This window comes from Crinia signifera, chromosome 6, assembly GCF_055691185.1.
Source record: "Crinia signifera chromosome 6, ASM5569118v1, whole genome shotgun sequence".
Lineage (NCBI taxonomy): Eukaryota > Metazoa > Chordata > Amphibia > Anura > Myobatrachidae > Crinia > Crinia signifera.
In genome coordinates, this window is record NC_139222.1 from 198,520,461 (window position 1) to 198,546,356 (window position 25,896).

Genomic DNA, 25,896 nt, shown 5'->3' on the forward strand with positions numbered 1-25,896 from the left:
TGTAACATGTGCAAAGAGATTTAGATTTGGATAAGATGTGTACAAAAGGAAATCTAAATTGCAGTGTAAAAATAAAACTGTCTAACATCTGTGGGCTACATCAGAATCTGCATCACTTTATTGGCCACGTATACTCTTGTATACTAGGATTTTTTTGTGGATACAGTGCAGCTTCAAGCATGGTACAGAGGGATAACAGGACATACATACATTGCATCAGTTGCACATACAAATGACAATTCACATGTTATGATTTGCAAGGTTAGATAGAGCAATTAGGTTTTAGGAGTACATTGTCCAATAGTTGAATAGCTATCGGGAAGAAGCTTTTTGCAGTTCTTGACGACTTGGCAGGGATGGACCTTAAGCATCTACCTGATGGGAGAATATCAAACAAGTTATGGCCAGGGTGGAGTTTGTCTGCCATGATCTTCCCAGCGTGTTTCTTGACCCTGCTAAAGTATTGTTCCCTTTCAGGGGGAGGTCTGTCCCAATAATCTTCTCTGCTGTCCTCACCACTCTTTGCAGGCGTCATTTGTCAGATTCATTGGCCCATCCACACCAGATTGTAATAGAGGAGCATAGAACGGACTCCACGATAGCAGTGTAAAAGAGCCACAGCAGATCCTGCAGAATGTTGAATTTTTTCAGTTGCCTCAGGAAGAACAGACGCTGTTGGGCCTTTTTGACAATGGAAGTTATGTTGGGCTCCCATCTGAGGTTGCAAGAGATTTTCGTCCAAAGGAATTTGAAGGTCTCTACCAATGACACCAGAGGGACCTTGACATTTAGTTTTCTCCTGAAGTCTAATACCATCTCGACTGTTTTGATGGGGTTTAGATCCAGGTTGTTTCTGCTGCACCACTGTGAAAGCCTGTCCACTTCCCCCTGTATGCAGACTCATCTGCCTCCTTGATTAGGCCGATGATGGTGGTGTCATCAGCAGATTTTATGATTTTTACTGACTGGTCACTGAAGGTGCAGTCGTTAGTGTAGAGGGAGAAGAGCAGGGGGGGGGGGGACACATCCCTGGGAAGCACTAGTGCTGATCATATATATGGTGGATGTGAAGGCTCTGGCTTTCACCACCTGTTTCCGTGCCATCAGGAAGTCTACAATCCATGAGAAGGTAGATTCTGGAACTCCTGAAGCCAATGAATAGGACCCTCGCATAGGTGCCTGGATGATCCAGGTGTTCCAGGATATAATGCAGCCCTTGGTTAACTGCATCCTCAACGCTTCTGTTTGCTCAGTAGGAAAACTTCAGGGGGTCGAGATGGGTGTTTGTCACTTCCCTCAGATGGTTCAATACCAGTCTTTCAAATGCCTTCATGACCACTGATGTTAGTGCGACTGGCCTGTAGTCATTTAGATACTTCACAGCCAACTTCTTGGGAACCGGAATGATAACTGAGTGTTTGAAGCAGCAGGGACCCTACTGGTTTCCAGTGAGGTGTTAAAGATCACAGTGAAGATGGGTGCAAGCTGCGTTGCACAGGTCTTAAGGGTAGATGCCGACACTCCATCAGGACCCACAGCCTTACTAAGTCTGACCCTTTTGAACAAAGCTTCTACCTCCTCTACCTGGTCCACCTGCAATACCTCAGAGTGTCAATCAGGGTGGTGTGGCGGTGGAGCCACCTTACTATGGTCGAGGGGAGGGGGGGTTTGAGGCACTGGGCTCCTTTTTCAAATTTGCCGTAGAACTCGTTCAGCTCCTTATCCAGTTCCTGGAGCATTTGAGTTGGGCTTTGGGCTTTCTTGTAGCTGGTAATAGTTTGCATCCTTTTCCAGACTGCCCCACAGGGTCGTTGGCTGAAAGGTTGTTTGTCAGTTTGCTGGCATAGCGCTTTTTTGCCAGCCTGATTACACTGGTCAGGGTGTTCCTGGCCTCTTTGTACTGTGCCCTATCCCCACCACTGTAGGCCTCCTCCTTGGCCCAGTGGAGCTTCCTTAGCTGACTGCCGAACCATGGCTTGTTGTTATTAAAGGATCAAACTGTTTTGGATGGTACACACAGATCCTTGCAGAAACTGACGTAGGATGTCACTACGTCTGCTAGTTCGTTCAGGTCAGTCGCAGAGGCTTCAGAAACCCTCCAGTCTGTGCAATCGAAACAAGCCTGAAGTCTAACATCTGTGGGCTACATGCAAAAGCAGCTAGTATTTAACCTACAGAGTAACAATATAAATGTATTTGCTCCCCTTGCATAGCAACATGGTTTCTTCTAGGCACAAACTGACTTGCTTTTTTCTGAAACTTACCCTATGTAAATAAGAGTAGCCTTTATTATTTGACCCTTTGTGACCATGACCAGCGAAAGCTCAGTGGGCTTTCTAGGTGGTACCCTCCCTTCTTGAAGAGGTTCTCATTCTGTAAGTTCCAGACCTTATAATAACTTATACTGTATATATGTATACAGTATTTATATGACTATAATATAGTAGTATAGTAGAATAAGGTCCATACCTGTATACTATATATGTACAGTCTATACTACAATCAGTGGTGTAGCAGTAGCCCACAGACCCCATAGGTTACTGCTACCACTTCCTGGATCATAGAGACATGGGGGGTTATTCAGGTTGATTCGCAAGGCTGCGAATTCGCAGCCTTGCGAGTCCACCAAACCCCACCCGGCGAACGCACGCCCCCCCCCCCCGACGCCCCAGCAAAGTGCGGCTTTGCCCGCACAGCAGCGAATGGATGTTTTGCATAAACATCCATTCGCTTTGCTGGGGTGTCCGCCCACATCATTCGATGGTCGGTGACCAGACCATCATTCGATGGTCGTGGTTTAGCGTGCACGCTTATATAAGTGACTTTTGAGTTACTTACATTTGCGTGCACGCTGGCGTGATATGGGCGGGCAGCTGACATCCGGTGATGTCAGCTACCCGGCCCACACACCCGCGTCACTGCCTCCCCGCCCATCTCCGCCCCCCCCCTCGCTGCCATGGGTGCGTACACCCGGCGACCCGAAAGGTCGCCGTGGGTGCACGCACCATGCGCCTGCACATGCGCAGAAACACGCCTGCGCAGACGCACAACATCGGTACTGCGTGCGAATGCGCGCAGTACCGATGAAATCTGAATAAGGCCCATGGTGTCTGCAGTCCAGTTGCTCCTACCCCCTTTTAAAATGTCCCTCCCAAAATGGCCACCACCTCATAGGGCAGTTTTTATAGATGATAAAGGAGTGCGATGACCATTTTTGGGCTGACAATTTTAATGGGTGCAGAAGAGAGAGACGTAGGCATTGGCTGGTGGAAGAGGTATTCCTTTGACGAGTAGGTCATCTGTCGAACGGCTGGGGACAGTTGGTTGGAGGCGGCAGCCAAACAGCCCAGGGGAGGGGCATTTGGACTGCTTACAAGTGTGGTAGGCATCTGAAGCCTTTTTCGGCAAGGGAGGAGGGACATAACATTCATAGTTACGCCACTGACGACAATACTAGCAATTATTAACGTTTCAATTGTAGTCTCCGTGCCAAAAAACATAGTGTAATAGGTATTTTTAAGAGCAGCAGATAATGATGTAGTAGAAATGATGACCATTACAAGACATTCTCCCAATATATTTAAATTATATGGACAAGAATAATCATATGAAGGTCATGAGAGAAAGGTTAAATAGCCGCATTGATCAAATGATCAAGATCACTGCACTGTAGTGATTATAAATTGCTTTGGCAAGGCAGTCCATCAGAAACGACTATAAAATGAGCAATTGCCATTATGCAATTTCTTTTTTTAATAAAGTAACTGTATCTGATGAGATTTGTGGTGACCATTTCATGTCTTACATAAGGGATAAATAGATATAATTTGATCATTTGTGCTTTATTCAGTATTGGGAGTCATAAAACTGAGCAATTTGCACTTAGACAAACTCCTGCTGCACTACAGGCAAGCCAGATTTACAGCGTGCCTGGTTATATAGTAAGAAGTGCTATACTTACCCACTCCTGCATATTTTGCACTTACTAATTAAATGGGCTTGATGAGAGAAATAGCATAATGTCATGATTTACTCCACTGGTCCCGCCATATCATCTGTTGTCTGCATCTGGGTGGGGTGGAATGAGATGTAGACAAGAATGGGAAAGGTGTTTACTAGCTTAATTCTAAATTTCAGTTTAAAAACAAAGCTGCACGGTATCTGGTCACTACCTGCATAGAAGATCCTAAAGTCAGATCCTAAAGGCCCATACACAGTAGAAGACATTGGCTACAATATTGCCCAGAAGGTGGCTTTTAAACAATATTGATGCCAATGCTCAATCTGGACAATATCACTCATGTTGCTTGTGCACATTGTTCATTGTGTGGCAGTGACAAGCGACATGAGTGATATTGTCTGTGAGCTGCTGCCTGGACCCTCCCCGGCTCCTGTCACTTCACCTGACTGTAGCCGCTGCTCCATTGGCCTGGGATGTCAGGCAGGGGACCAGCACATGAAGGGGGCAGAGCTACACATGATAAAGGGTGGAATGTCCAGGACCTGAAGGAGTGGAGCTACACTGCCTGGATGGGGGTGGCTACACTGGACAAAAGAGGAGAGCTACACAGGACAAAGGGCTGATGTAATCAAGGAGTGGATGAGCTGCCAGAATGAGGTAAATTATGTGCGTCTGTTGACTGGCGTGGGCGTTACATGTATGCATCACTACTACTGTCATCAACTGGTGCGTGCATTATGTTTATGCAGTGCTAGTACAATTGGCAACTGGTTTGGGCATTAGGTGTAATTAGCTCTAGAACTGCAACAGCGCTGCGCTGAGGGAGAACTTCAGCGGTGGCCAGGAACACCCGTAGAAGTACCGGGGAGAGAACAACTTCAGCAACGGTTAGGGAGAACACAACTGCGACGGTGGCTGACGCGGTGGAGACCTGCAGTGGCGCCGGGGAAAGACACACCTACAGCAGTACCCGCCGCTTAGAGATACAAATTTGCAAGGGCACCGACGAGCAAGAGAGCCAGCCTCAGGAGAGCCGTGTGCCAGCGAACGGGAGGTTGCCGATGCTGGTAAAATGAGATCTGCCTCCTCTCTCAAGCCTCTCCTCATCCCCATCACCTCATCCCTTTTTGCACCATCACCTCATCCCCATCTCCTTGCATCCTCTCACCTCACCCCTCATATTTGCCGTCACCTCCACCCTCTCACCTGCCCATAACCTCCCCTCTCTCGCCCACCATCACCCCCCCCCTTATTTTGAAACACCACACACCCAGTCACCACACTTCCTATCACCACACCCTCTTTATTCCGCCGTGACCTCACCCTAGATTTTAGACAATATCTTTCCTCTTCCATATCTTTCATGTCTTTAATAAAATCTTACAGTGTGTACGCACAATAGCTTTCATGATCAGCTCAATGGAAATTGTTCACCAATTTCTTACGCGATATCTTATAATGTGTATGGTCCTTAACTATCCTTGTTAAATCGCTGCATCACTGGCCTATTTCCATGGGAACGCCCATGAAATTCTGGGCATTCCCATGGGCGCAGCCCATCGTCGCTGCCCCTTGCCCCCCACCCACACTGCGCCCGCTCACACCAAGTGTCTGCACATGTGCATAAATGCACATGCGCATGCACAAACACTAAACATCACTCCCCCATGCGAATGCATGGGGAAACGATCAAGCCAGAATAATCCCTTATATCTTGTAACAAGCTGCCTCTGGCGGGTCTGTGTAACTGCAGCCTGACTCCTGTATGTGTGCAGTCTCACCAGTCACATAATTAGGCCATTACTTTGTCTCTGGCTGTCCAGCTGTAGTGAGTCACTGTTAATAGCCGCCTCTGGTGAATCCGTGTAACTGCAGCCTGAATCCTTATGTGTAAGTTATCCAGTCTCTGCTGCTACATAATTAGGCCATTACCTCTATGTGTTTGGATTATCCAGCTGCAGTTAATCTGTGTATCAGGAGGCTTGTTCTTTCCCATGTGTCCTGAATGGGACTTGCTCCTTATATTACCCAGCCTGCCCTAGACATAATGCTGGTTATGTATTGATCCTGTCTGTGTTATCTTGTATCCTGACTCAGTCCTTGCCTGTAAACCCTGATCCTCTCCAGCCATGTGTTCTCCTACCTGGATCCTGCTGTTTCCAAGAGTTTGCTTAGCCCTTCATGTGCCTCTGCTGTGTTTGGTCCTATGTGATACTTGCTTCTTCGGAGCTTCTGTTTGTATTCTGGAATTATACCCGTGTCCTATCTGTAAACTGGACTGCTTCTTAGTCCAGTCCCTGTATCTGTTTGTCCTGTCTGTGTCACTCTGGGGTCTATTCCATTCTCGTGGATTCCATAGTTAGATGTTTGTCAGTGTGTTACTGGTATTATCTGCTTGTTACAGCCATTCCTGCAGTCTGGCTCTGAATGTCTGTGTATTGCAATTGTGCAGCGCCACAGTCCGGTTGCCAGTAATTAGTGTAGTTCCTCTATACGAGTCTGGTATGAAATGCCGGCTGTAGGAATCCCGGCGGTCGAAATACCGATGCCGGAATCCCGACCGCCGCAATGCCGACAAGGGGGGGCCGTGGATCCCCCCCCCTTGTGGGCCTGCTGCGCTCGCCATGCAGCAGGCCCGGTTCCTCGCTACGCTCGGCACACTATTTTATTCTCCCTCTGTGGCTGTCGTGGACACCCATAGAGGGACAAAGTGCTGGCTTTACGGCGGTCGGGATTCTGGCGTCGGTATTTCAACCACCGGGATTCTGACCACCGGCATATTGACCGCATCCCCTCTATACTGCACATTAGCCATTATGGTCCACTACCCTATACTTGTTTTAACATCTGCAGTACACTGACGCTAGTGTGCACCATCCGCCACAGTGGTCCGGAGCCAGTCACACACAGTAGTTTATTCTTGTTCCTTGTCTTTCTGGTCCTTCCTTTGTTTTCCAGACTGACTCCAATTCTATACTTACCTTTCTCAGCCTCCTGTAGCAGCCTTGTCCCCTAGTAAGTCTTGACAGGATCCCAGTACCTGGTGGACCTAATCTGCAGGGGAAAAGTGGCTGTTAAAGGTGAAGTTTTAACACAAAGTAGGCTTTAAGGACTATTGGGCTAGACCAATAGCGTCACCTAGCATATATCTCTCCCCAAGACTTAGTATATAGAAGACCAAATCATCTATCTCTCCAAGGCTTAGTACATCTTTCCAATATAGATATATTTTGAGCATTGCATGTCTTGAGGTGCATACACACTGTGAGAATTGAGCTTCTGATTTTATTATAATTGTATTATACATAATTATGGTTATCACAGTTTGCAAAATGTGTATACAACTTGCTATGCCAACGTGCACCCCTGTGGGATTGGCATCACAAGAAAAAATAGACTGTGCAGGCAAACCAATTTTGACTATATTGTATAAAGTCTAGTGTTCTAGCATAGTCAAAATCAGCCATAGTAATAATCGCAAGTAAATAAAGTATAGTCACAATTGGATGGTTCCGGGCTCCGGGGAGTTAAAGGGAAATTGCATAGTCAAAACCACATGCAGCCAAAACCTCACAGTGTATATGCACCTTTACATAAGGGATGCATATTATGGTAGATCTACAGTAATTAAATCTGTATACTTATTATGAATGTCATTTCACATTTCATAGAAAAGTCAGCAAACTGTCTAATGCAGAACTTTTCACACAAGTTTAATTGTTGGAAAACATTTCTCCCCAACTGTTTATATTCTAAAAGCCCAGGGTTCAGTAATGATACTTGGCTCCAATGGCCTTTTATTTGGATTTAATATGAAACCTCAGTGGCTATGCATAAAAAACCTTCATTTGAATGCAATGGATATACAAGTACTATTTCCAGGAGGAACGGAATAACCTCTGATACAAATGCAAATGTGTTATTTCAAACACTTCTTTAGTTCCTGCTACTTGCATCAGCTCAATCCTCCCAGCGTAAGTAATTAAGCGAGAATATAATTGAATCATGAAAACAGGAGTGTATAGTACATCTGGTTTTGCATTTTGCATGAGGATCAAGTAAAAAACAAAACAAAAAAACTATACCTTCAATATTATACTGCTTCACATATACACCAACCGACCAGGGTTTTTGGTGTAAAAGGGGTATTACATAGTAGGTAAGGCTGAAAAAAGACTTGCGTCCATCTAGTTCAACCTGGTATAGATATCCATTGCTGATTTGGTAGGTTCTGATATTTTACATACAGATTATATTTCTTATTTGTACCCATGGATGTTTTTCTCCAGTAAATGTTTGTCCAACTTTGCCTTGAATGCATTTAATGAGCCAGCCGTTACCACCTCTCTGGGAAGAGAGTTCCAGAGTTTGACTGTTCTGACCGTAAAGAAATTCTTTCTACTAGCTGAATGAAATCTTTTTTCTTCTAATCTATACTCATGCCCTCGTGTCCTAGATTCCTTTCTAGTAGAAAAGAGGGTGTGTGACATTTCCTTATATTGGCCCTTGATATACTTGTACATGTTGAGCATGTCCCCCCTTAAACGTCTCTTTTCCAATGTAAATAGTCCCAAATTGCTTAATCTCTCCCCGTAGCTTAAATTCTCCATTCCCCTAATAAGCTTTGTTGCTCGCCTTTGGACTTTTTCTAATTCTATGATGTCCTTTTTATAGTGTGGGGCCCAGAACTGCACTCCGTACTCGAGGTGAGGTCTCACCAATGCTTTATACAGTGGCATAATTACCCTTGAGTCCCTAGTTTCCATTCCATTGGCCTTTTTTGTAGCTACATTACAATGGGCACTACATCCCAGTTTGCTGTCTATTTGGACTCCTAGATCCTTTTAAAGTATGGAATTACCCATTCCTGCTCCGCTAAGGTTGTAACTTGCACACTGGTTCTGTCTCCCAAGGTGCATAACCTTACATTTATCTACATTGAACATCATCTTATATTTTTTTGCCCACTCATCTAGAATTGCAAGATCATTTTGAAGCATGGTGACATCTTCTGATGATTTGATGACTTTGCTAAGTTTTGTATCATCCGCAAAGATGGATACATTGCTGAGTAACCCTATCCCAATATCGTTAATAAAAATGTTAAACAAAATGGGCCCCAAAACCGAACCCTGGGGCGCTCCACTTAGTACCGGTATCGTATCTGATACGGCACCATTCACAACCACTCTTTGTTCTCTATTACATAGCCAATTCCCTACCCATCTGCAGATATTTTCACCCAATCCTAGGTTCTCCATTTTATTAATCAATCTCTTGTGTGGGACAGTATCAAACATGTCTTATACTTGTAGATCTAAATCAGTAGATTTTGGAAAGATTTCCTGTAACCACCAGACTGGTGACAGTCACACTATTGTGGATGCATGGTACATTTACATTTACAACTAAACTTCTCATCTCTCCCTCTGCAGTGCATAGAAGTACCCTGAGACTTCCCCCTTGCTGTATGCTGAGAGCTGGGGCTCCTGTGTGAATTGTGCCATCTCTATCCACACATCCCCCACCTAAAAGCCTAGCATTGCCAGTTTTCCTGACCATCAGCACAATTTAAAAGTGATCTGTCTGTTGTAGAAGAAATTGCATTTCACTAATTACCAACAGCTCCACACTCCATCATGTCTGCTTTTCCACTGTAATGGTGGCTAGTTAATACCTTCTCCATGGGTCCAATAGATTAAAACCCCCTGAATACCCGGATGGGGTGAGACATTACATTTTTTTTCTCTATTGATGCACTCCACATAGTATAATAGCTGATACCTGGGTGTCCGAGGCAAAAACATTCATCTATATCTCCCTCCCCCTCAAATCCCTCTGGTTCTACCCCAATGTTACCAACTGATATGGACATGGATCTGGACCCGCAAGTCCCTCTTACGACTCTTCTTAATGGTCTAGAATCCTCTATCCAGACACTCCGGGAGGACCTGATGGGAATTGCGGGATACACTGACCATTTAGAAATCAAGATGCAGGAAATAGTGACTTCCCATAATGACCTGCTTACCTCCCACTCTGAGCTGCAGGATGAAGTTTCCTCAATGCGTGATAAAATAGCAGACCTTGAGAACTGGTTAAGATGGAACAACCTTAAGATCAGAGGTGTTCCAGACTCGGTGGCCCCCACGTAACTGAAGGAGTATGTTACCAAATTATTTAAAAAACTGCTACCATCAGCTACGCTACAGGATCTGATTGTGGATCGGGTCCATCGATTACCCAGACCAAATTTGGTATCTAACTACCCGAGATATGTGCTGCTCAGAATACATTTCTTCCATATTAAAATCCTCAAGACCGCCAGGTTGGCAGAAGGATGTTAGTGCACACAAACACACACACACACACACACACACACACACACGCACACACACACACACAGAGTCTTTTTAACAATATATGGTGTCTTGTCCCACTTATATGTATGTACGTGTGTTTTTATACTCCACATTTTTATTTGAATTTCCAATAAAGGTTATATTTTATGACTGATATTTCTTTACGGTGCACTACAAAGTGACAAGCTTTTCTTTCTTTTGTTAGATATAACTCCTCCTCCTATGTGATATCCTCATTTGAAGCCGGAGTTAAGCTGTTGGCGGATTGGGATATTACGATTCCTACTCCAAAATCCACTACATCTTTCCAAGTGCCAATGGTTTGAAGGAAAGTTTGCCCTGATTTCTTTAGTCGCCATGAAAGTTATGTAACTAGATCCTGTGTAATAATTATTTTTGTCCTTACACTTGAGTTCTGATTCTCTCTTAAATAATAATTTTATATCTACTGTTACTTTTTGGACTGCCTAGATGCCAGTATTATTTCTTCCCTATAGTTACGTGTACGATATTTGCACTGTAATGCTCTAGGTATATGCATATTTTTTTAATATTATTTGCATGTTAAATAGCTTAGGTGTGATATAACTTCATGGCTTCTCAGTTACCTCAGTGCCATTTCTATATTTAGAATTTTATCCTTTTCAACTTCTTTGTTTTAGCATGCTGTGCGTGAGATTTCTAAAGAAATGCCTCAAATACTTTACTGTTCAAAATATTACAGTGGGACCCACTAGATTTGTTGCCAGTTTTTGTAGGTGATAAACACTCTGGCCCTAATTTCAGGGCTATTTAATGTTTTTTTCTTTTTGGTTTCCCTCCTTTTTCCATCTTCCCTTATCGTGTTTGTCCCCTTTGTTTCTATATTATTGTTTTTCCCTCCCTCCATGGAGTCTTTTTCCTTGTTTATCTTCTTACTAAGATTATCTTTCCGATTTATGATGCCCCGATGGTTAAATTCTATTCATTGAATGTACACGGTCTGAAGTTGAACTCCCCTAACAAGAGACGCCAAGCATTAGAAACTTTTCATAGAGAAAAGGCCAAAGTAGCTGATCTACAAGAAACACATTTGCCGCATTAGCCACACCTGCTTTCCATAACTCTTGCAGGCTACTTTTCTAGCAGTCCTTTTAAAAGACAGGGAGTAGCTATTCTGTTTCATAATACTGTCAATTTCGATTTAATACCCTAAACATCAGATAAAGAGGGTCGCTATTTGATTTTAGTTGGTAAATTAGAAGATAAAGTGATTACAATATGCCCCAAATACCAATCAAATCTCTTTCTTGCGTAAATTATTTGAAACTGTTCAGAAAGTCCAAGTAGTTATTATGTGAGACTTCAATGTAGTACTTGATGAGAATTAAGAAAATTCATAAATTATCCAAAGACCTTCGTCCCACATCTCCCTTGGGACGATTGTTGACAGAGTTTGATCTTTATGATGTCTGGCTCATTAATCCCCATTAGTTAAAGATTATCCCTTTCTTTTCCACATACATAACTCGTACTCCCACATAGATTTAATATTGCTGGACAAGTGCTCACTTCAACACACCTCTAAATCATCCATTATCCAAGTGGTTTGGTCAGATCATGCTGCTGTGACTTGGTCTTGGAATTTATATAATTCCAAGATTCCTCCTCACCCGTTGAAACTCCCTGAGTATACATTGAGATCCCCTGAAGCTCACTCAGCTATTTCAAATGCTCTGAAATCCTACCTAGCCACAAACTCACCTCTCAATACATCCATAACCACTGGTATGGACGTATCACTGATACGTCCATAACCACTGGTATGGCATGGCACAATTATTCAAATTGGAGTGAGTTTATGTGCGGATGATGTCCTGTTATTCATTATAAAACCTACAACATCTGCGTATTGTACGTGAAATTATTGAGTGTTATACTGCAGCTTCGTTTTACAAGCTTAATATGTTTAAAACTGAAGCCTTGCCATTCAACATAGATGTCCATAAACTGTCGCATTTTTTGAATAAAACAAATAGGTTCTTGTTTAGTTTCACGGCGGCAGCATGGCCGCCCGCTACATCCGGGATCGGCGCTCAGCAAACTTTCTAAAACAAAGTCCATGCCAATGCGAATAGTTCATACCCCCACTATCCACGTTGGCATGGAGTTGATTTTAGATAGCGTAGTGAAGCGAGCCTAGTGTAGCGAGCCACCGAGCCTGTAGCGTGGGCAAGCTAAGTGAGCCCCGCAAGTGGACACAGATGCTGCTGCGACTAAGACGCTGCCGCCATGAAACTAACAAAGTACCAACAAATATTGCAAAGGTGATGTCACATGTGATTGTTTTCGATACATCCACACTGGAATAGCAAATAAGATGATAATCTTAAATTGTAACATTTTAAACGACTTTATAGATATGATTGGAAGACAGAGTCTATCCTATACCTTGGCATTTACATCTCAAACTCCCTACCTAAGACTGCAGAAATCAACTACTGTACAATCCACTCATGTCCCAGATAGAAACGCTACTGAAGAGGTGGTTGGGTTTGGAGATCTCGTGGTTGGGTAGACTGGCTGCTTTTAAAATGTCAATCCTTCTGTATCTCTTCCGTTCAATACCTTACTTAGTTCCCCAGAATCTTATTAGCCACATACACTCAGTGATATTTCAATATATTTGGAAAAAGAAACCCCTAGAATAGATAACACTCGCATGATTAGACCAAGGAACTTTGGTGGCTTGGAAGTTCCGGATCTGAAAAAGTATCAACTTGCATGCCTAGTGGCTCAGATAAGTGATTGGTCTTTGTCTTTGGGTACAAAACATTGGGTAGGTTTGGAGAAACAGATGTACTCTTGTATCTCACTCACAGATCTATTATGGACTCCAGCCCAACAGACACCCTTGCCACACAACACCCCTCGCGCTGTTTTAGATTCACTCAAAGCTTGGGATGAGCTCTTAATATTCTGAAAGACAATTTCTCTCCCCACTCGAATGCTCTCTCTACAGGCTCTCTCCAATATCATTCCCGATTTAAATCTGGCTAGCTGGAGGTCCTATGGCATAGATACTATTATGGACCTTGTGAATGGCATAACGATCCCCCCATTTATCTCATTACAGATTCAATATAATCTTCCCTCTATGGAGTTATTCTCATATAGTTGTATTGTCCATTGGATAGCAAGCACCATATGGACTTTTGGTCCGCTACTCCTACCACCCTCCAATATTTTGACTAAGGTTTTGTCTGGTAATTTCAGGAGCTCTATCAGATTTTGGTATATTGTGGCGCATGGTACTGCAGAGGAATCTAAATCACCTTCACAATTGAAATGGGAATCTGATTTACATTGCTCATTTAACCAGAAACTATGGGAATCTATGTTTTATCTCATACTATGTCTAAGTGCAGTAACCCCATATAAATGCACATTAAATATTAGCATGGCCTTTATTTTACCCTCGTTAAATTTCACAAGATTTGGCCAAACATATCCAAGCTTTGCTGGAGAAATTGTGCAGAGACAGGTGATATTTTGCATATATTCTGGTCCTGTCCTTAAATCCACCAGCTCTGGAAGAGTGTTTTTGCTTTATTGTCTACGGTTCTCCAAGTCTTTATTCCGATGTCACCCTCATTAGCATTGCTACATATTTATCCAAGAAACCTATCTAATACAGACTGTTACATGCTAGGCCACATCCTTATTGCTACAAGAGTTGCTTTGGCACAGAACTGGAAAAACCCCTCCCCTCCATTCCTCACTAAAATCATTTGAAAAGCCCACTATGCTTATCAGATGGAAACCATGGGTCTGCCTTTTTCCCTCAAGACGAAGTACCCATTGGCTAAATGGTTTAGCTGGCATGAGTATTCAACTTCCAGAAATGGAGCTAATCTATTACTTGAAACCAATTGAGTATATGCCATTGTAATCTATGACTCTCTTTTCTATTATTGATTATCTTGCTTTTTTGTACTACTATTGTGTTTTATATTGATATAGATTTACTATTTTTAAGTACCTGTGTTATCTAATTGTATCTTTGACTTTCAGATACTTTGTACTCTGACTCCCCCCCATGTTCCTCTTATCCTTTCCTATTTTGCTTTTCTGTACCCTATTCCTTTCCGTGGTTAAAGGAATAACATTTTCAGGTACCAACGGCTGCCTTGCATAGTTAGCGTACTTAGCGTAGTGACTCTGCGGCAGCCCGGCTCTGTCCATGGCACGCCTAGTGAGCGCCTCTCACACGCTGGTAACCGCCAGATCCCCTGCGCTGGCGGACGCCAGCAGAGAGGGGATCATGCGGGCACCGGCAGAGAGGCGTTCGATCTGTGTGAGACACAGGTGCGTCTAAGACGCTCCTGCGTCTCATTAATTATTGTGGCAGGGTACGGCAACCCTGCCCGTGTCCACTTCAGGGAGAGCCTCCTTTCAAACCCCCACTATCCATGCCAGCCCGAAGCATGGCGAGCTCAGTGAGCCCCGCGAGGGGATGCGTTGCGCGTCCCCCCGACCTGTTCATATCCCCACTATTCACATCACGTGGAGTTGATTGGAGTGTGGCGAGATGCAAAAAGAAAATAAAATACAATAGATGACATGCTCTGTTTCATACAGATCTCATTTTCCTCACCTGACAATGGAATTGCTAATGTCAAGCCGATATTGCTGTAATGGTGTGCAAGCCAGATATCTGAATTGGGATTAGTCCTTATACCAAGGCAAATCCTACTTTCTTGATGACATCGTTAAAGAAGCAGACCCTGTAAAATGGAGCTTGGATTGGTTGATAGGTGAGTGGATGGGGCAATGGAGAAGACATCACTTTGGATAAAAGCCGTGCAGAGGTTTCATCTCTGTGTCCTGCCAGGATTATTTACAAAGTGCTGCACTTTGTAAATAAGGTTGGAGATGAACGTCTCACTGTAAATGGCTCTCACAGTCCAATAAACCACATCTGGCTTTACATGGACTGTGAGCGCCTCTTTAAATTTTCAGCCAGAAAATGGCACCTTCCACATTAGACATAGGGGATATGCAATTACTCACATTCACTAATTGTGGGTAATTGCTTCACCTGGGGACTCCTAAGCCTTCCCCAATAAGCGTCTCGCAGCTTATTGGGGAATGTATTTCTCCTGCCACCAGCAGGCAAAGCAGATCCCCAAAGACAGACAGTTTTTGAACAAAATGGAGCGAATGCGTTCGACTTCCATAGAATTTTTACTCGATTTCCATTCGATTTTGGTTATTCAGGTCTGGTCTCCCTTATTCATGTATTCCAAAAACTGAAATATTCTGAAAACTGTGGTGCTTTTCATCGGCATCTCTGGTACTATGGGTACATTGCAAGAGTGCGTGGTCGCGCTGGTGGCGTCACCAGCGCAACCACACAATGCACCCCCTGGGTCCGGAGATGAAGCTGAAGAGGATCTTGGAGGCCGCCGTGGACACCGGGGGACACCGGAAGACCATTGGGGCACCACCAGGGGACCAGGTAAATATGGAAATAAAAATTATTCAAAAAGCTGAAAAAATCCCTTATCTTATCGGATAAGGGATACTCAATCTGTATAAGCAAAATTTAATAGAAAAATAGACCAAATTGAACCATGTGTAAGGGGCATTAGAAGTATGCAAATGCATTCACAGATGTGATGTCTCTTCATGTGCAAACCGCACCTGGTTATTCCCAACCCCATCCAAAACATTTTTTACCATGGGGAACTTACAGTAACTTGTTCTCAGTCTCATCAAAAACATTCTGAAAGTGTGCTTTTAATTTTTTGCTTTATTGGACAGTATAATTAACTTTTTTATTATAATGGGTCCACAGTAGTTAGCTATTAAGAATTCCAATCCTTGAAAATGTGACTTCCTGACATACATTAAAATGTACTGTAGTGACAATGGTAATAATAAATATAAATATATAATTCTAAGATGTATAAAAAATGTGGTACAGACTAAATACTGATGCATATGGTGAATGCTGTACATACCTCCTAACATTTAAAACAAACAAAAAAAGTGGTAATCTCATGCCATGTGCTCCAAAAAGGGGTGTGGCCTCTGCAATAGGGGGCATGGCCTCACAAAAATGCCTCGACTCCCTGTTTTCATCATCTATTCTGTGAGTGACAGGGAGCCTTGCAACTCCCCACCACCTCCACTGGACACTTTTGCCCCAGGTGGGACAGCAGGACAGTCCCAAAGAAATGGGACTGTCCCATGAAAATCAGGACTGTTGTGAGGTATGCTATATGTGAAATGTTTTACTGTAAAAGCTATTTGTATTTTCTTGCCGATTTTTGTTTTCTTCTACTAACAGAATTTACTTATTTCCTTCAGTAAATGTATTGCAGGTTTGAAACCTATGGGGGATTATTCTGGTTCACTCCATCTGGCAAATTCCTTCTCAAATGGACAAAATCATGTGCACTGCAGGTGGGGTAGATGGTACTTGGGCAGAGAGAGTTAGGTGGGGGTTTAAAAATAAAGCAGTCAGTATTTACCCTGCACAGAAACAAAATAACTCACCCAAATCTAATTCTCTCTGCACATGTTACATCTGCCCCCCTGCAGTGCACATGGTTTTGTACATCTAAGAAGGAATTTGCCAGAAGGAGTGAACCAGAATAACCCCCCCCCCCCCCCCATGTTATAGCGATTTTGGTGTTGTCAAGTACTAATGACATATAAGTCACAATCTGATACAGTAACTTATTTACAGCACGCTGCCCTAAAGTATCATTGTTTATCCACAACACCCCTAGGCTAAAAGTTTCTTGTTAAGAAAGTCAGCAATAAATATTCAGCTAAATACCTGTTATTCTACCTTAGGTTAAGTTGCTGTATGTGGTATTTGGCAAGGTTGTGCTTCTTTTTGACCACATAGTTTATGATTGGAACTCACCAGCTTTGCTTTTGACTTTTATATGGATAATAAATACTCTTATTTAGTACTGGGCCACCAGCCCCTGGCGCCTTTTCAAGTGTCCCAGGGAACAGAGTTTGGAAACCAATGCCATACAGTATTATGTTAGCATGATCAAGCTGCAGGTCACTTACACAATGTGCAGGAAAAGAAGAGGAAAAGTACTTTTGAATTTGGGGGGGGGGGGGGGGGCACACTTGTAGTTATTTAAAACTTTATATTTATTTGTTAGTGAAGAAAAATAACCCCAATTCTAAAAAACAATGAACAGTAGAAAGTTTTACATCAAACAAAAAGACAATCAACATAAATGACAATTATTTGTTAGATACTAAGATTGACCTTAAATCGGTCCTGTCATTATATATTGCAATGTCACACAATGGCCTTCAAAATATAAAAACTAGTGTCTGCTATTCCAATCAGGGAAAGTAGACACTCAAAAACTGGTATAAGTTACATCTGCAAAGTACCATAGGTATGAATGCATATATTAGAGCAGTGATGGCTAACCTTGGCACTCCAGCTGTTTTACTATTTGGCCATGCTAAAACTGATGCAGGGCATGCTGGGATTGTAGTTCAACAACAGCTGGCATGTCAAGGTTAGCATATTTAGTCTCTAATAACGCAACGCTGATCGGTAATACACAATAAGATTACAAAATTAGACAGTTCTACAAGGCAATCTTAGCCCAGTAGCAGGTACTACTGGGCTAAGACCTGTACTAGTCCAATTTGGGCCAATTTGACTGGATTCCGATGTATCGGGTCAATAAACCGGGCCAAATCGGATGTGTTTGACTTTTGATCCAATGAGCAATTCCATGCAAGCAGGTACGACCTCCGACTCGGACCCCACTCCTGGCGGCCAGCTTAAATGGGTCGAATGGCCATACACTGCTGCAGCTGCGATGCATTGCAGTAGTGTATGGACAGTTTAAGAATGGGGTTGGGAAAGAGTTAGTTAGTATTGTAAGGGAGCAGGTCCACAAAGGTTAAATCCAACCGGATCAAGTACATGTATGTATGGTAGGTATCTGTTTTCCCTGTGTCCATAGAGGAGTACTGTACTGTATACAGGTCGGATATCCCTTATCTGGATATCCAAAAACCAAAATATTCCAAAAATCATAGGTTTTCAGAATATCAGTTTTTTTTAACCCTTTAGTGGTACTCCATGGAACGCCAGAGGATGCCATGAGACACCAGGGGATACCTGAGGACCAGGTAAATATAAAAGAAAAAGATATTCTGAAATGTTCCTGGCCTTTCTGGATAAGGTAGCCTGTGCTTGGTAGCCACCATTATGGGGTAGAGATGAGAGTACCTCTACCCTGTGAGAGAACAGTACAGATGAGACAGCCTCCCTTTATTGCAAGTCAGTATGCTGCTGCCTCCCATCTGCCACATGATATTAGTGGAAGTTGAGCGATACATATGCAGGGGAACATCCTGAATAAGATATATTAGGGCAATGGCATATAAAGGTGACAGAGGATAAATACTATAATAGTTTTAATTTATTGTACATAAAATGAAAAGGAGAAGGAAAGGAGAAAGAAACTACTTTGGCATGTAGCCATTAGTAGTGATACTGGTCTGTCTGTATTGCTGTGCCAGTATGGCGCTGCTAGAATGACCCACTGTACACATTGGTCATTTTGCTAGTAGGCTTCCTCAATGTATATCATTTATGTTGTCTTTTTTGTGTGATGTAACACTTTTACTGCTTATTGTTATGTAGAATTGGAGTTCTTTATCCCTGGACTTTTAGCCTCACGGCATATATTCAGTGTGGGGAGGGAGCTGGGGGCTGACCAGCTGTCTGGAATACACTGGGAATGCCCCCAAAGTGACAAAAATGGGGGCGTAGTGCTAGGCCACACCCCTCAGCCAGAGAACATGCCCACCTCACTCGTGGCTCCATCCCTACTGAAGCCGCCATGCCTTTGTATCACCAAAAGTTGGTAGGTATGATTAAATGGTGGAAAAATAAGGACACTATACAGTGTGATAAATAGGTGTAGTTTAGCAATTAAGCTTATTTTTCTATTCTCTTGCAGAAGCTTGGAACGCAAAAAGGAATTTATAGTATAACACTGTGTGATAAGTAGGAAAAGCGAGTACAAATGTAATTTTGCATTTAAATATTCTAGAAATAGTAAACACGCCTATGATTTTAGGAACAGAATCTGGCATTTAGCAAACCTTTATGTTTACCACATTCTATCATATACTGCCATATCCCAATCTCTCAGCCCTTAAAATAAAAAAACACATTCACAAACATTTCTTCACATCCAGTGAAACAGACCAGGTACTTTAGTATGTCAGTATGAAATATTATGAAAAATGGGTCACTCAGTGCTTAGGCCACAAGTCTACAGATCTAAATTAATTGACGTCTGCTTTACTTTATGTGCACTGCCTTGATATCTCTCAGAAATAACAAGAACTGTCCTAGTCACATGATATTTCAACTATTTACTGACACAAAAACCTCTGCTAGAAGATAATGAAGCAAAATCTCCTGAATTTTTGCACTTCTTAACGTTGTTAGTTCACAGATCTCTCTATGTAAAAACACTTAAATAGCAGAGGCAACCTCATATTTTCACAGGTATAAATGCCTCACATACATTCAGAAAGGTCATGGGCATTCTTAATACCGGAGGAAATAAAGCTAAAGCAGAAACTAAAAGAAAGATTAAGCACTGCTTAATTTATCCCAGTTTGTTCCTACAAATGCAAAGAAAAGCACTCCTGAGAAAGGGTTTACACCACCTAACAAAATGGCTGCCATTATTATGATGCATTTGCATCTTGAAAAGCATCCTGGGACAGCCTCTTCAAAAGGGGGAAGCAGAGGCTGCGTGTACTACTCTACTACTGGCAAGGTTTCAATAGAAGTACATTATTGACGCTTCCTCCTCCAGTATTGTGTGAGCTGGAAAAATAAAATATATTTTCCATAATTGGGTCCTTGGAGTTTCTTATACATGATACTGTAGCTGAAGCAACGGTGCTGTAAATGTTCTTTAATCCCAGAAAATAGTGTAAGAAACCCACTGAAAAATAAGAAAGTAATTTTTTTCAGAAGTTCTTGTCCCATCCTGATAGTTCATCTGGTGGGTCTTCAGCTTCAGGGAGAAAACTGTCAAAATAGCTGTGATCTGTGATTCCCTTGATCTATAAAAAAGAAAATAAATAATTATCATACAGATATATTAGCAATAGAGTATAAATATGACATTGGTTTTAAGGATATCCAAGATAGAGCACAAGTGCTTCATTAGTACTTCAGTCAATTTGGTTTAACCATCTTCACTCTTGCATAGATATCCTTAAAACCAGGACTGTTGAGGCGCCTAACCAGTGGTGTATCTATAATAGGTGAGGTGTCCACAAGGGCCTCTGAGACCCATGGGGGCCCGCACTGTGCACACTGCACTTATTTTGATAATACTTATGCTCTACAGTCCAGCAACAGCAGCAGGAGGGCTGCAGAAATTGCTTGAAAAATGGTACGGTGGTCATTTTTCCAGCTATTTGCGCAGTGGAGTCTGAGTGCTCTAGTGCTCAGACTACACAGCACAGTGGAGGTTCCCACATGAGCAGTAGGATCTCCTGGCAGAGAGGATGGGGCTCGGCCTCCTCCTCTCGTAAAACGCCCCTGACCTTTACCCTTTGAGTGCCAAGTAAATTTGCCAAAATATGTGCAAAAATTGTCAAGCAAACAGTTGTATTCATCATAATAACCTGTAATGTTTACCTTATATAGGAAATAAAAATTTTGTGTAAAAAAATATTATATTTGAATATATTTATAACAAAATGTGAGCTATGCTGGCATTTTTACCTGATATTTTGCTCATCTCTCACAGAGATGTTGGCGCTCAAAGGGTAAAAGACCACACTTGTGAACCTGTGGTAAAGATGTTGCTGGAACAATGATAAGGCAGTCATAATCATGTGCACATGTGTTGGATGCACAACGATACACACACCTCTTAAAAGATGCATCTACAAACTGTGTGTGACTCTAAATAGGATGCATTTTCTACAGGCCCTTACTGAAGTAAATTTACACATGAATGCCTCTGATTCTTCACTCCAAGTAAGTATAAAGCACAGGTGCAATTGGTGCCTAAGCACGGTGTGACAAATTGTACAAGACAACTTTTAATGTCATGCAAATTGACTTCCATTCAACTCAGGCTCTCAGATATAAAATAACAGTGTACCGTTCTCTATATTCAGCTAATAATAATAATACACATCGTGAATAGAAAGGCTTTGAATAAATTAATGATCTAGGGGGAAATCACATTTTGTTTCCTTAATTTTGAAATGGCAACAAATTTCCAATATATTTAGGGTAGTGTCATTTTTTCACCAAAGCAATGCAATACCATGTCACAATTGTCCTTATGGCAGTTAGAATTATTTAATTATTCGGTACTTATGTAGTATCTGGGCTGCCGATTTCTAAATCGGGTCGGATCGGGAGATCGCATCGCATCGCATGCGACCATGCGATTCGATGCGATGCGATGACCCGATTTTTCCATAGGAATCAATGTTAAAATGGACTGAGTCCATTTTAACATGGAATTCAATGGGAAAAATGGGTCCTTTTCATACCCCTACTATCCAAGTGGGCATGGAGTTGGATATAAACCTGTGGCGAGCGTAGCGAGCCACCGAGCCCGAAGCGTGGCGAGCGAAGCGAGCCCCGCGAGGGGACGAATACCGTCCCCTCGCGGGGCTCGCTTCGCTCGCCACGCTTCGGGCTCGGTGGCTCGCTACGCTCGCCACAGGTTTATATCCAACTCCATGCCCACTTGGATAGTAGGGGTATGAAAAGGACCCATTTTTCCATAGGAATCATTTTAACATTGATTCCTATGGAAAAATCGGGTCATCGCATCCGATATCGGATGCGATGCGATGCGATGCGATATCGCATCGCATCGCATCTGATTGTATGCCTTAACTTAAGGCATACAATCAAAAAATCGGCAGCCCAGATACTACATAAGTACCAATTATTCTAATTTGGTAAACTTTTTATTTATTTAAGTAACTATCAGTGGCGTATCTATAATGGGTGCAGTGTGTGCGGTGCGATGTACACTAGTTTTCTAAATGATTAAACTCAAAACATTGAAGCTATGATGCTATAGTGGGAGTTCTGTTTCCCTGAAGCAGTAAGTCCGTTAGTGCCGTGTATTGTCATCTGTTTGTTTAAGGAGGGCACCTGGCACTAACTGATTTAAGATATATCTCTATCTATCTATCTATCTATCTATCTATCTATCTATCTATCTATCTATCTATCTATATATGTAGCAAATACCAGTAACGCCTGGGTGCCTTCCAGCAGGCTTCCGCACTGTATGTAGCAGAGGAGATTGACGGTGGCACTCTCAGGGCTTGTAAAGTAATAACACTCAGGAGCCTGAAAACGGTCAATAAAGAATGAAATGTCACTGATTGACCTCTGTGTCTGAGTGTTATTATTTTACAAGTCCTGAGAGTGCCACTGTCAACTTCCTCTGCTATATATATATATATATATATATATATATATATATATATATATATATATATATATATATATATATATATATATATATATATATATATATATATATATATATATATATATATATATGCTGTCTGCTAACACAGGAGATTGGATACTTGGACTGGGGAAACACTCCAAAGTATTTATCTGTTAGCAGCTCTCAAGTCTACACAAGTTTTATTCACTGGAATTGCTCCGCTTCAATTTGAAGATATCTGTGGTCAAGTGGGCCTTATATTAGATGGTCCAAGTGGGATGAATAAACCGCTATAATCACTATGGCTTCCTAGAGCTTCTATGATCACCCACACCGACTGCTAAACATTTAAAAAAAATCCAAATCCTAATCCTTGATTCACTTAGATTTTTACAAATTGTGTGAAGACACTCACCCACACTCAATCTTTGTGTGAGGTCAACTACCGTTTTTACCATACCCCTGACGAAGTCCCTTGTGACGAAACGCGTTGGGTTTTTATGAATAAAGGACCATGGGCGAGATTTAGTGGGTTTACCGTTTTTAGCAAAATGCGATTTTTGCTCAAATCGCACTATATCGCCGTTTTTTGAAATCGCATTTTTGCTGCGAATTCGCATATTTAATTAGGTGTGTATTCCGGCATGAAATGTGCGAGAGAGGGTGATTTTCGGGATGAAAAGTGCGTTTTTTAAAAAAAAAATATGGCGTGAGGTCCCCCCTCCTGTACATAACCAGCCCCGGGCTCATTGAGCCGACCTGGTTCCAAAAATACGGGGGGAAAAAAAGCGTAGGGGTCCCCCGTATTTCTGAAACCAGCCCCAGACTCTTGGACCGGTCCTGGTTCCAAAAATACGGGGGACAAAAAATCTGGGGGTCCCCCGTATTTTGAAACCAGCACCGGGCTCCAACAGCCCGCAGTGTCATGCCACAGCCGGGGGACACTTTTTACACAAGGTCCCCCGACCGTACCATGAGCACCGTGGCTGGTCAGCCTTGGATGGGGTACCTGGAGGAGTTGGGACCCCCCCAATAAAGGGGTCCCCCCCCCCAGGCTTCACCCATCCAGGGCTGAAGCCCGGGGCTGTCACCGGCGTCCCTGGCCATTGGACGCCGGCCTGATAGTGTTAAATTCACATTCCTAACATTGCTTAACACAGGAGAACTACAAGTGCAAGCAGACCTCCCCCGCATGCTGGGACTTGGAGAACCACAAGTCCCAGCATGTGGGGCATTAATGGGCCCGCTGGGACTTGTAGTCCACCTGTAAAAAGAATGTTAAAATAAAGCACACACACAGAAAACTAAAACTTTATTACATACACACACACACACCTCACTTTTACAACCACATACTCACCGATCCAGGATCCAGCGCTGGTCTCTCTGCAGCAGAGCCGGTCAGCCCGCACTATCAGCGGGCTGAACCGGCTTTCTCCGATGCAGCTAACAGCTTCTGTCGCGTTGTCCAAGCGCAACAGAGGCTGAGAGCGTCTTCGGTTTATGCGTCTCCATGGAGATGCAAAGCTCAGCCAATCAGGGCTGAGCTATGCGTCTCCATGGAGACGCATCGCCCAATCACGCTCTCAGCCTGGGTTGCGCTGGGACAACGCGACAGAAGATGTTAGCTGCATCGGAGAAAGCCGGTTGTCCCTGCTGTCAGTGCGGGGGTAGCCGGCTCTGCAGCAGAAGGGAGACCAGCGCTGGATCCTGGATTGGTGAGTATGTGGTTGTAAAAGTGAGGTGTGTGTGTGTGTGTGTGTGTGTATGTAATAAAGTTTTACTTTTCTCTGTGTGTGTGCTTTATTTTAACATTCTTTTTACAGGTGGACTACAAGTCCCAGCGGGCCCATTAATGCCCCGCATGCTGGGACTTGTGGTTCTCCAAGTCCCAGCATGCGGGGGAGGTCTGCTGGCACTTGTAGTTCTCCTGTGTTAAGCAATGTTAGGAATGTGAATTTAACACTATCAGGCCGGCATCCAATGGCCAGGGACGCCGATGACAGCCCCGGGCTTCAGCCCTGGACGGGTGAAGCCTGGGGGGGGACCCTTTATTGGGGGGTCCCCACTCCTCCAGGTACCCCGTCCAAGGCTGACCAGCCACGGTGCTCATGGTACGGCCGGGGGACCTTGTGTAAAAAGTGTCCCCCAGCTGTGGCATGACACTGCGGGCTGTTGGAGCCCGGTGCTGGTTTCAAAATACGGGGGACCCCCAGATTTTTTGTCCCCCGTATTTTTGGAACCAGGACCGGTCCAAGAGTCCGGGGCTGGTTTCAGAAATACGGGGGACCCCTACGCTTTTTGTCCCCCGTATTTTTGGAACCAGGTCCGGCTCAATGAGCCCGGGGCTGGTTATGTACAGGAGGGGGGACCCCACGCCGTTTTTTTTTTTACTTTTACACATATTTTACCAAAGAACCATACACAGATCACAATGATCTGTGCATGGTTCTGACAAAATCGCCATGTTTCAGACAAAATCGCCAGTCAGGATCAGGTCTATTTTTTTTGCTGTTTAGACCATTTTTTTTGGCGATTTCCAAATTCGCATCTCATTAAAAATGTGAATTGTATATTTTTCAATGGGGAAAACATCTGGATGCGAATTCCGGAGTTAAAAAAAATCGCACTTTCAGAAAGTGCGATTTTGCGGCAAATCCCGCATTTTTTGACGATTTTCACATTTCATTAATTGTGCGAATTCGGGAAAAAGTGCGAAAACGGCCGTTTTTGCAATAAAAATAGTCAAAAACCCAACATCGACCTCTAATAAATGTCACCCCATTTGTCTGACTTGAAGTCATCTTCTTGTTTGAAAAGTGGACGGAAGAACTGTGTTTTTAAATTACTGACGTGTCAGTGGAATGGACTAAATGTGGAAATTGGCTAGTTGGTACCCTGATTAGCGCTCTCAGATAACCCCCCCGTATTTGCATTTTTGTACACCCCTGGCTCTCACTAACAGGAGAACCATATCGGAGGAGCAGCTGCTGAATTTGGAGAAGCGCACTTCAGAGGTTAACCTCCTCCTTTTTGTTATATAATTAGGATGTGAATGTAGGAC

At 43.1% G+C, this 25,896-nt stretch overlaps 1 protein-coding gene across 3 annotated transcripts in view; it reads right to left on the bottom strand.

Annotated features, from left to right (window-relative positions):
* Window positions 1–17,460: 17,460 nt before the first annotated feature.
* LOC146008833 (cGMP-dependent protein kinase 2-like) overlaps window positions 17,461–25,896 on the bottom strand; it is a 165,818-nt gene continuing 157,382 nt past the window's right edge. For all 3 annotated transcript variants that reach the window (XM_083148590.1, XM_083148591.1, XM_083148592.1), the window contains one exon: window positions 17,461–20,454. In XM_083148590.1, the coding sequence (XP_083004716.1) occupies window positions 20,359–20,454 (96 nt within the window). In that variant the 3' untranslated portion in view covers window positions 17,461–20,358. The remainder of the gene's footprint in view (window positions 20,455–25,896) is intronic.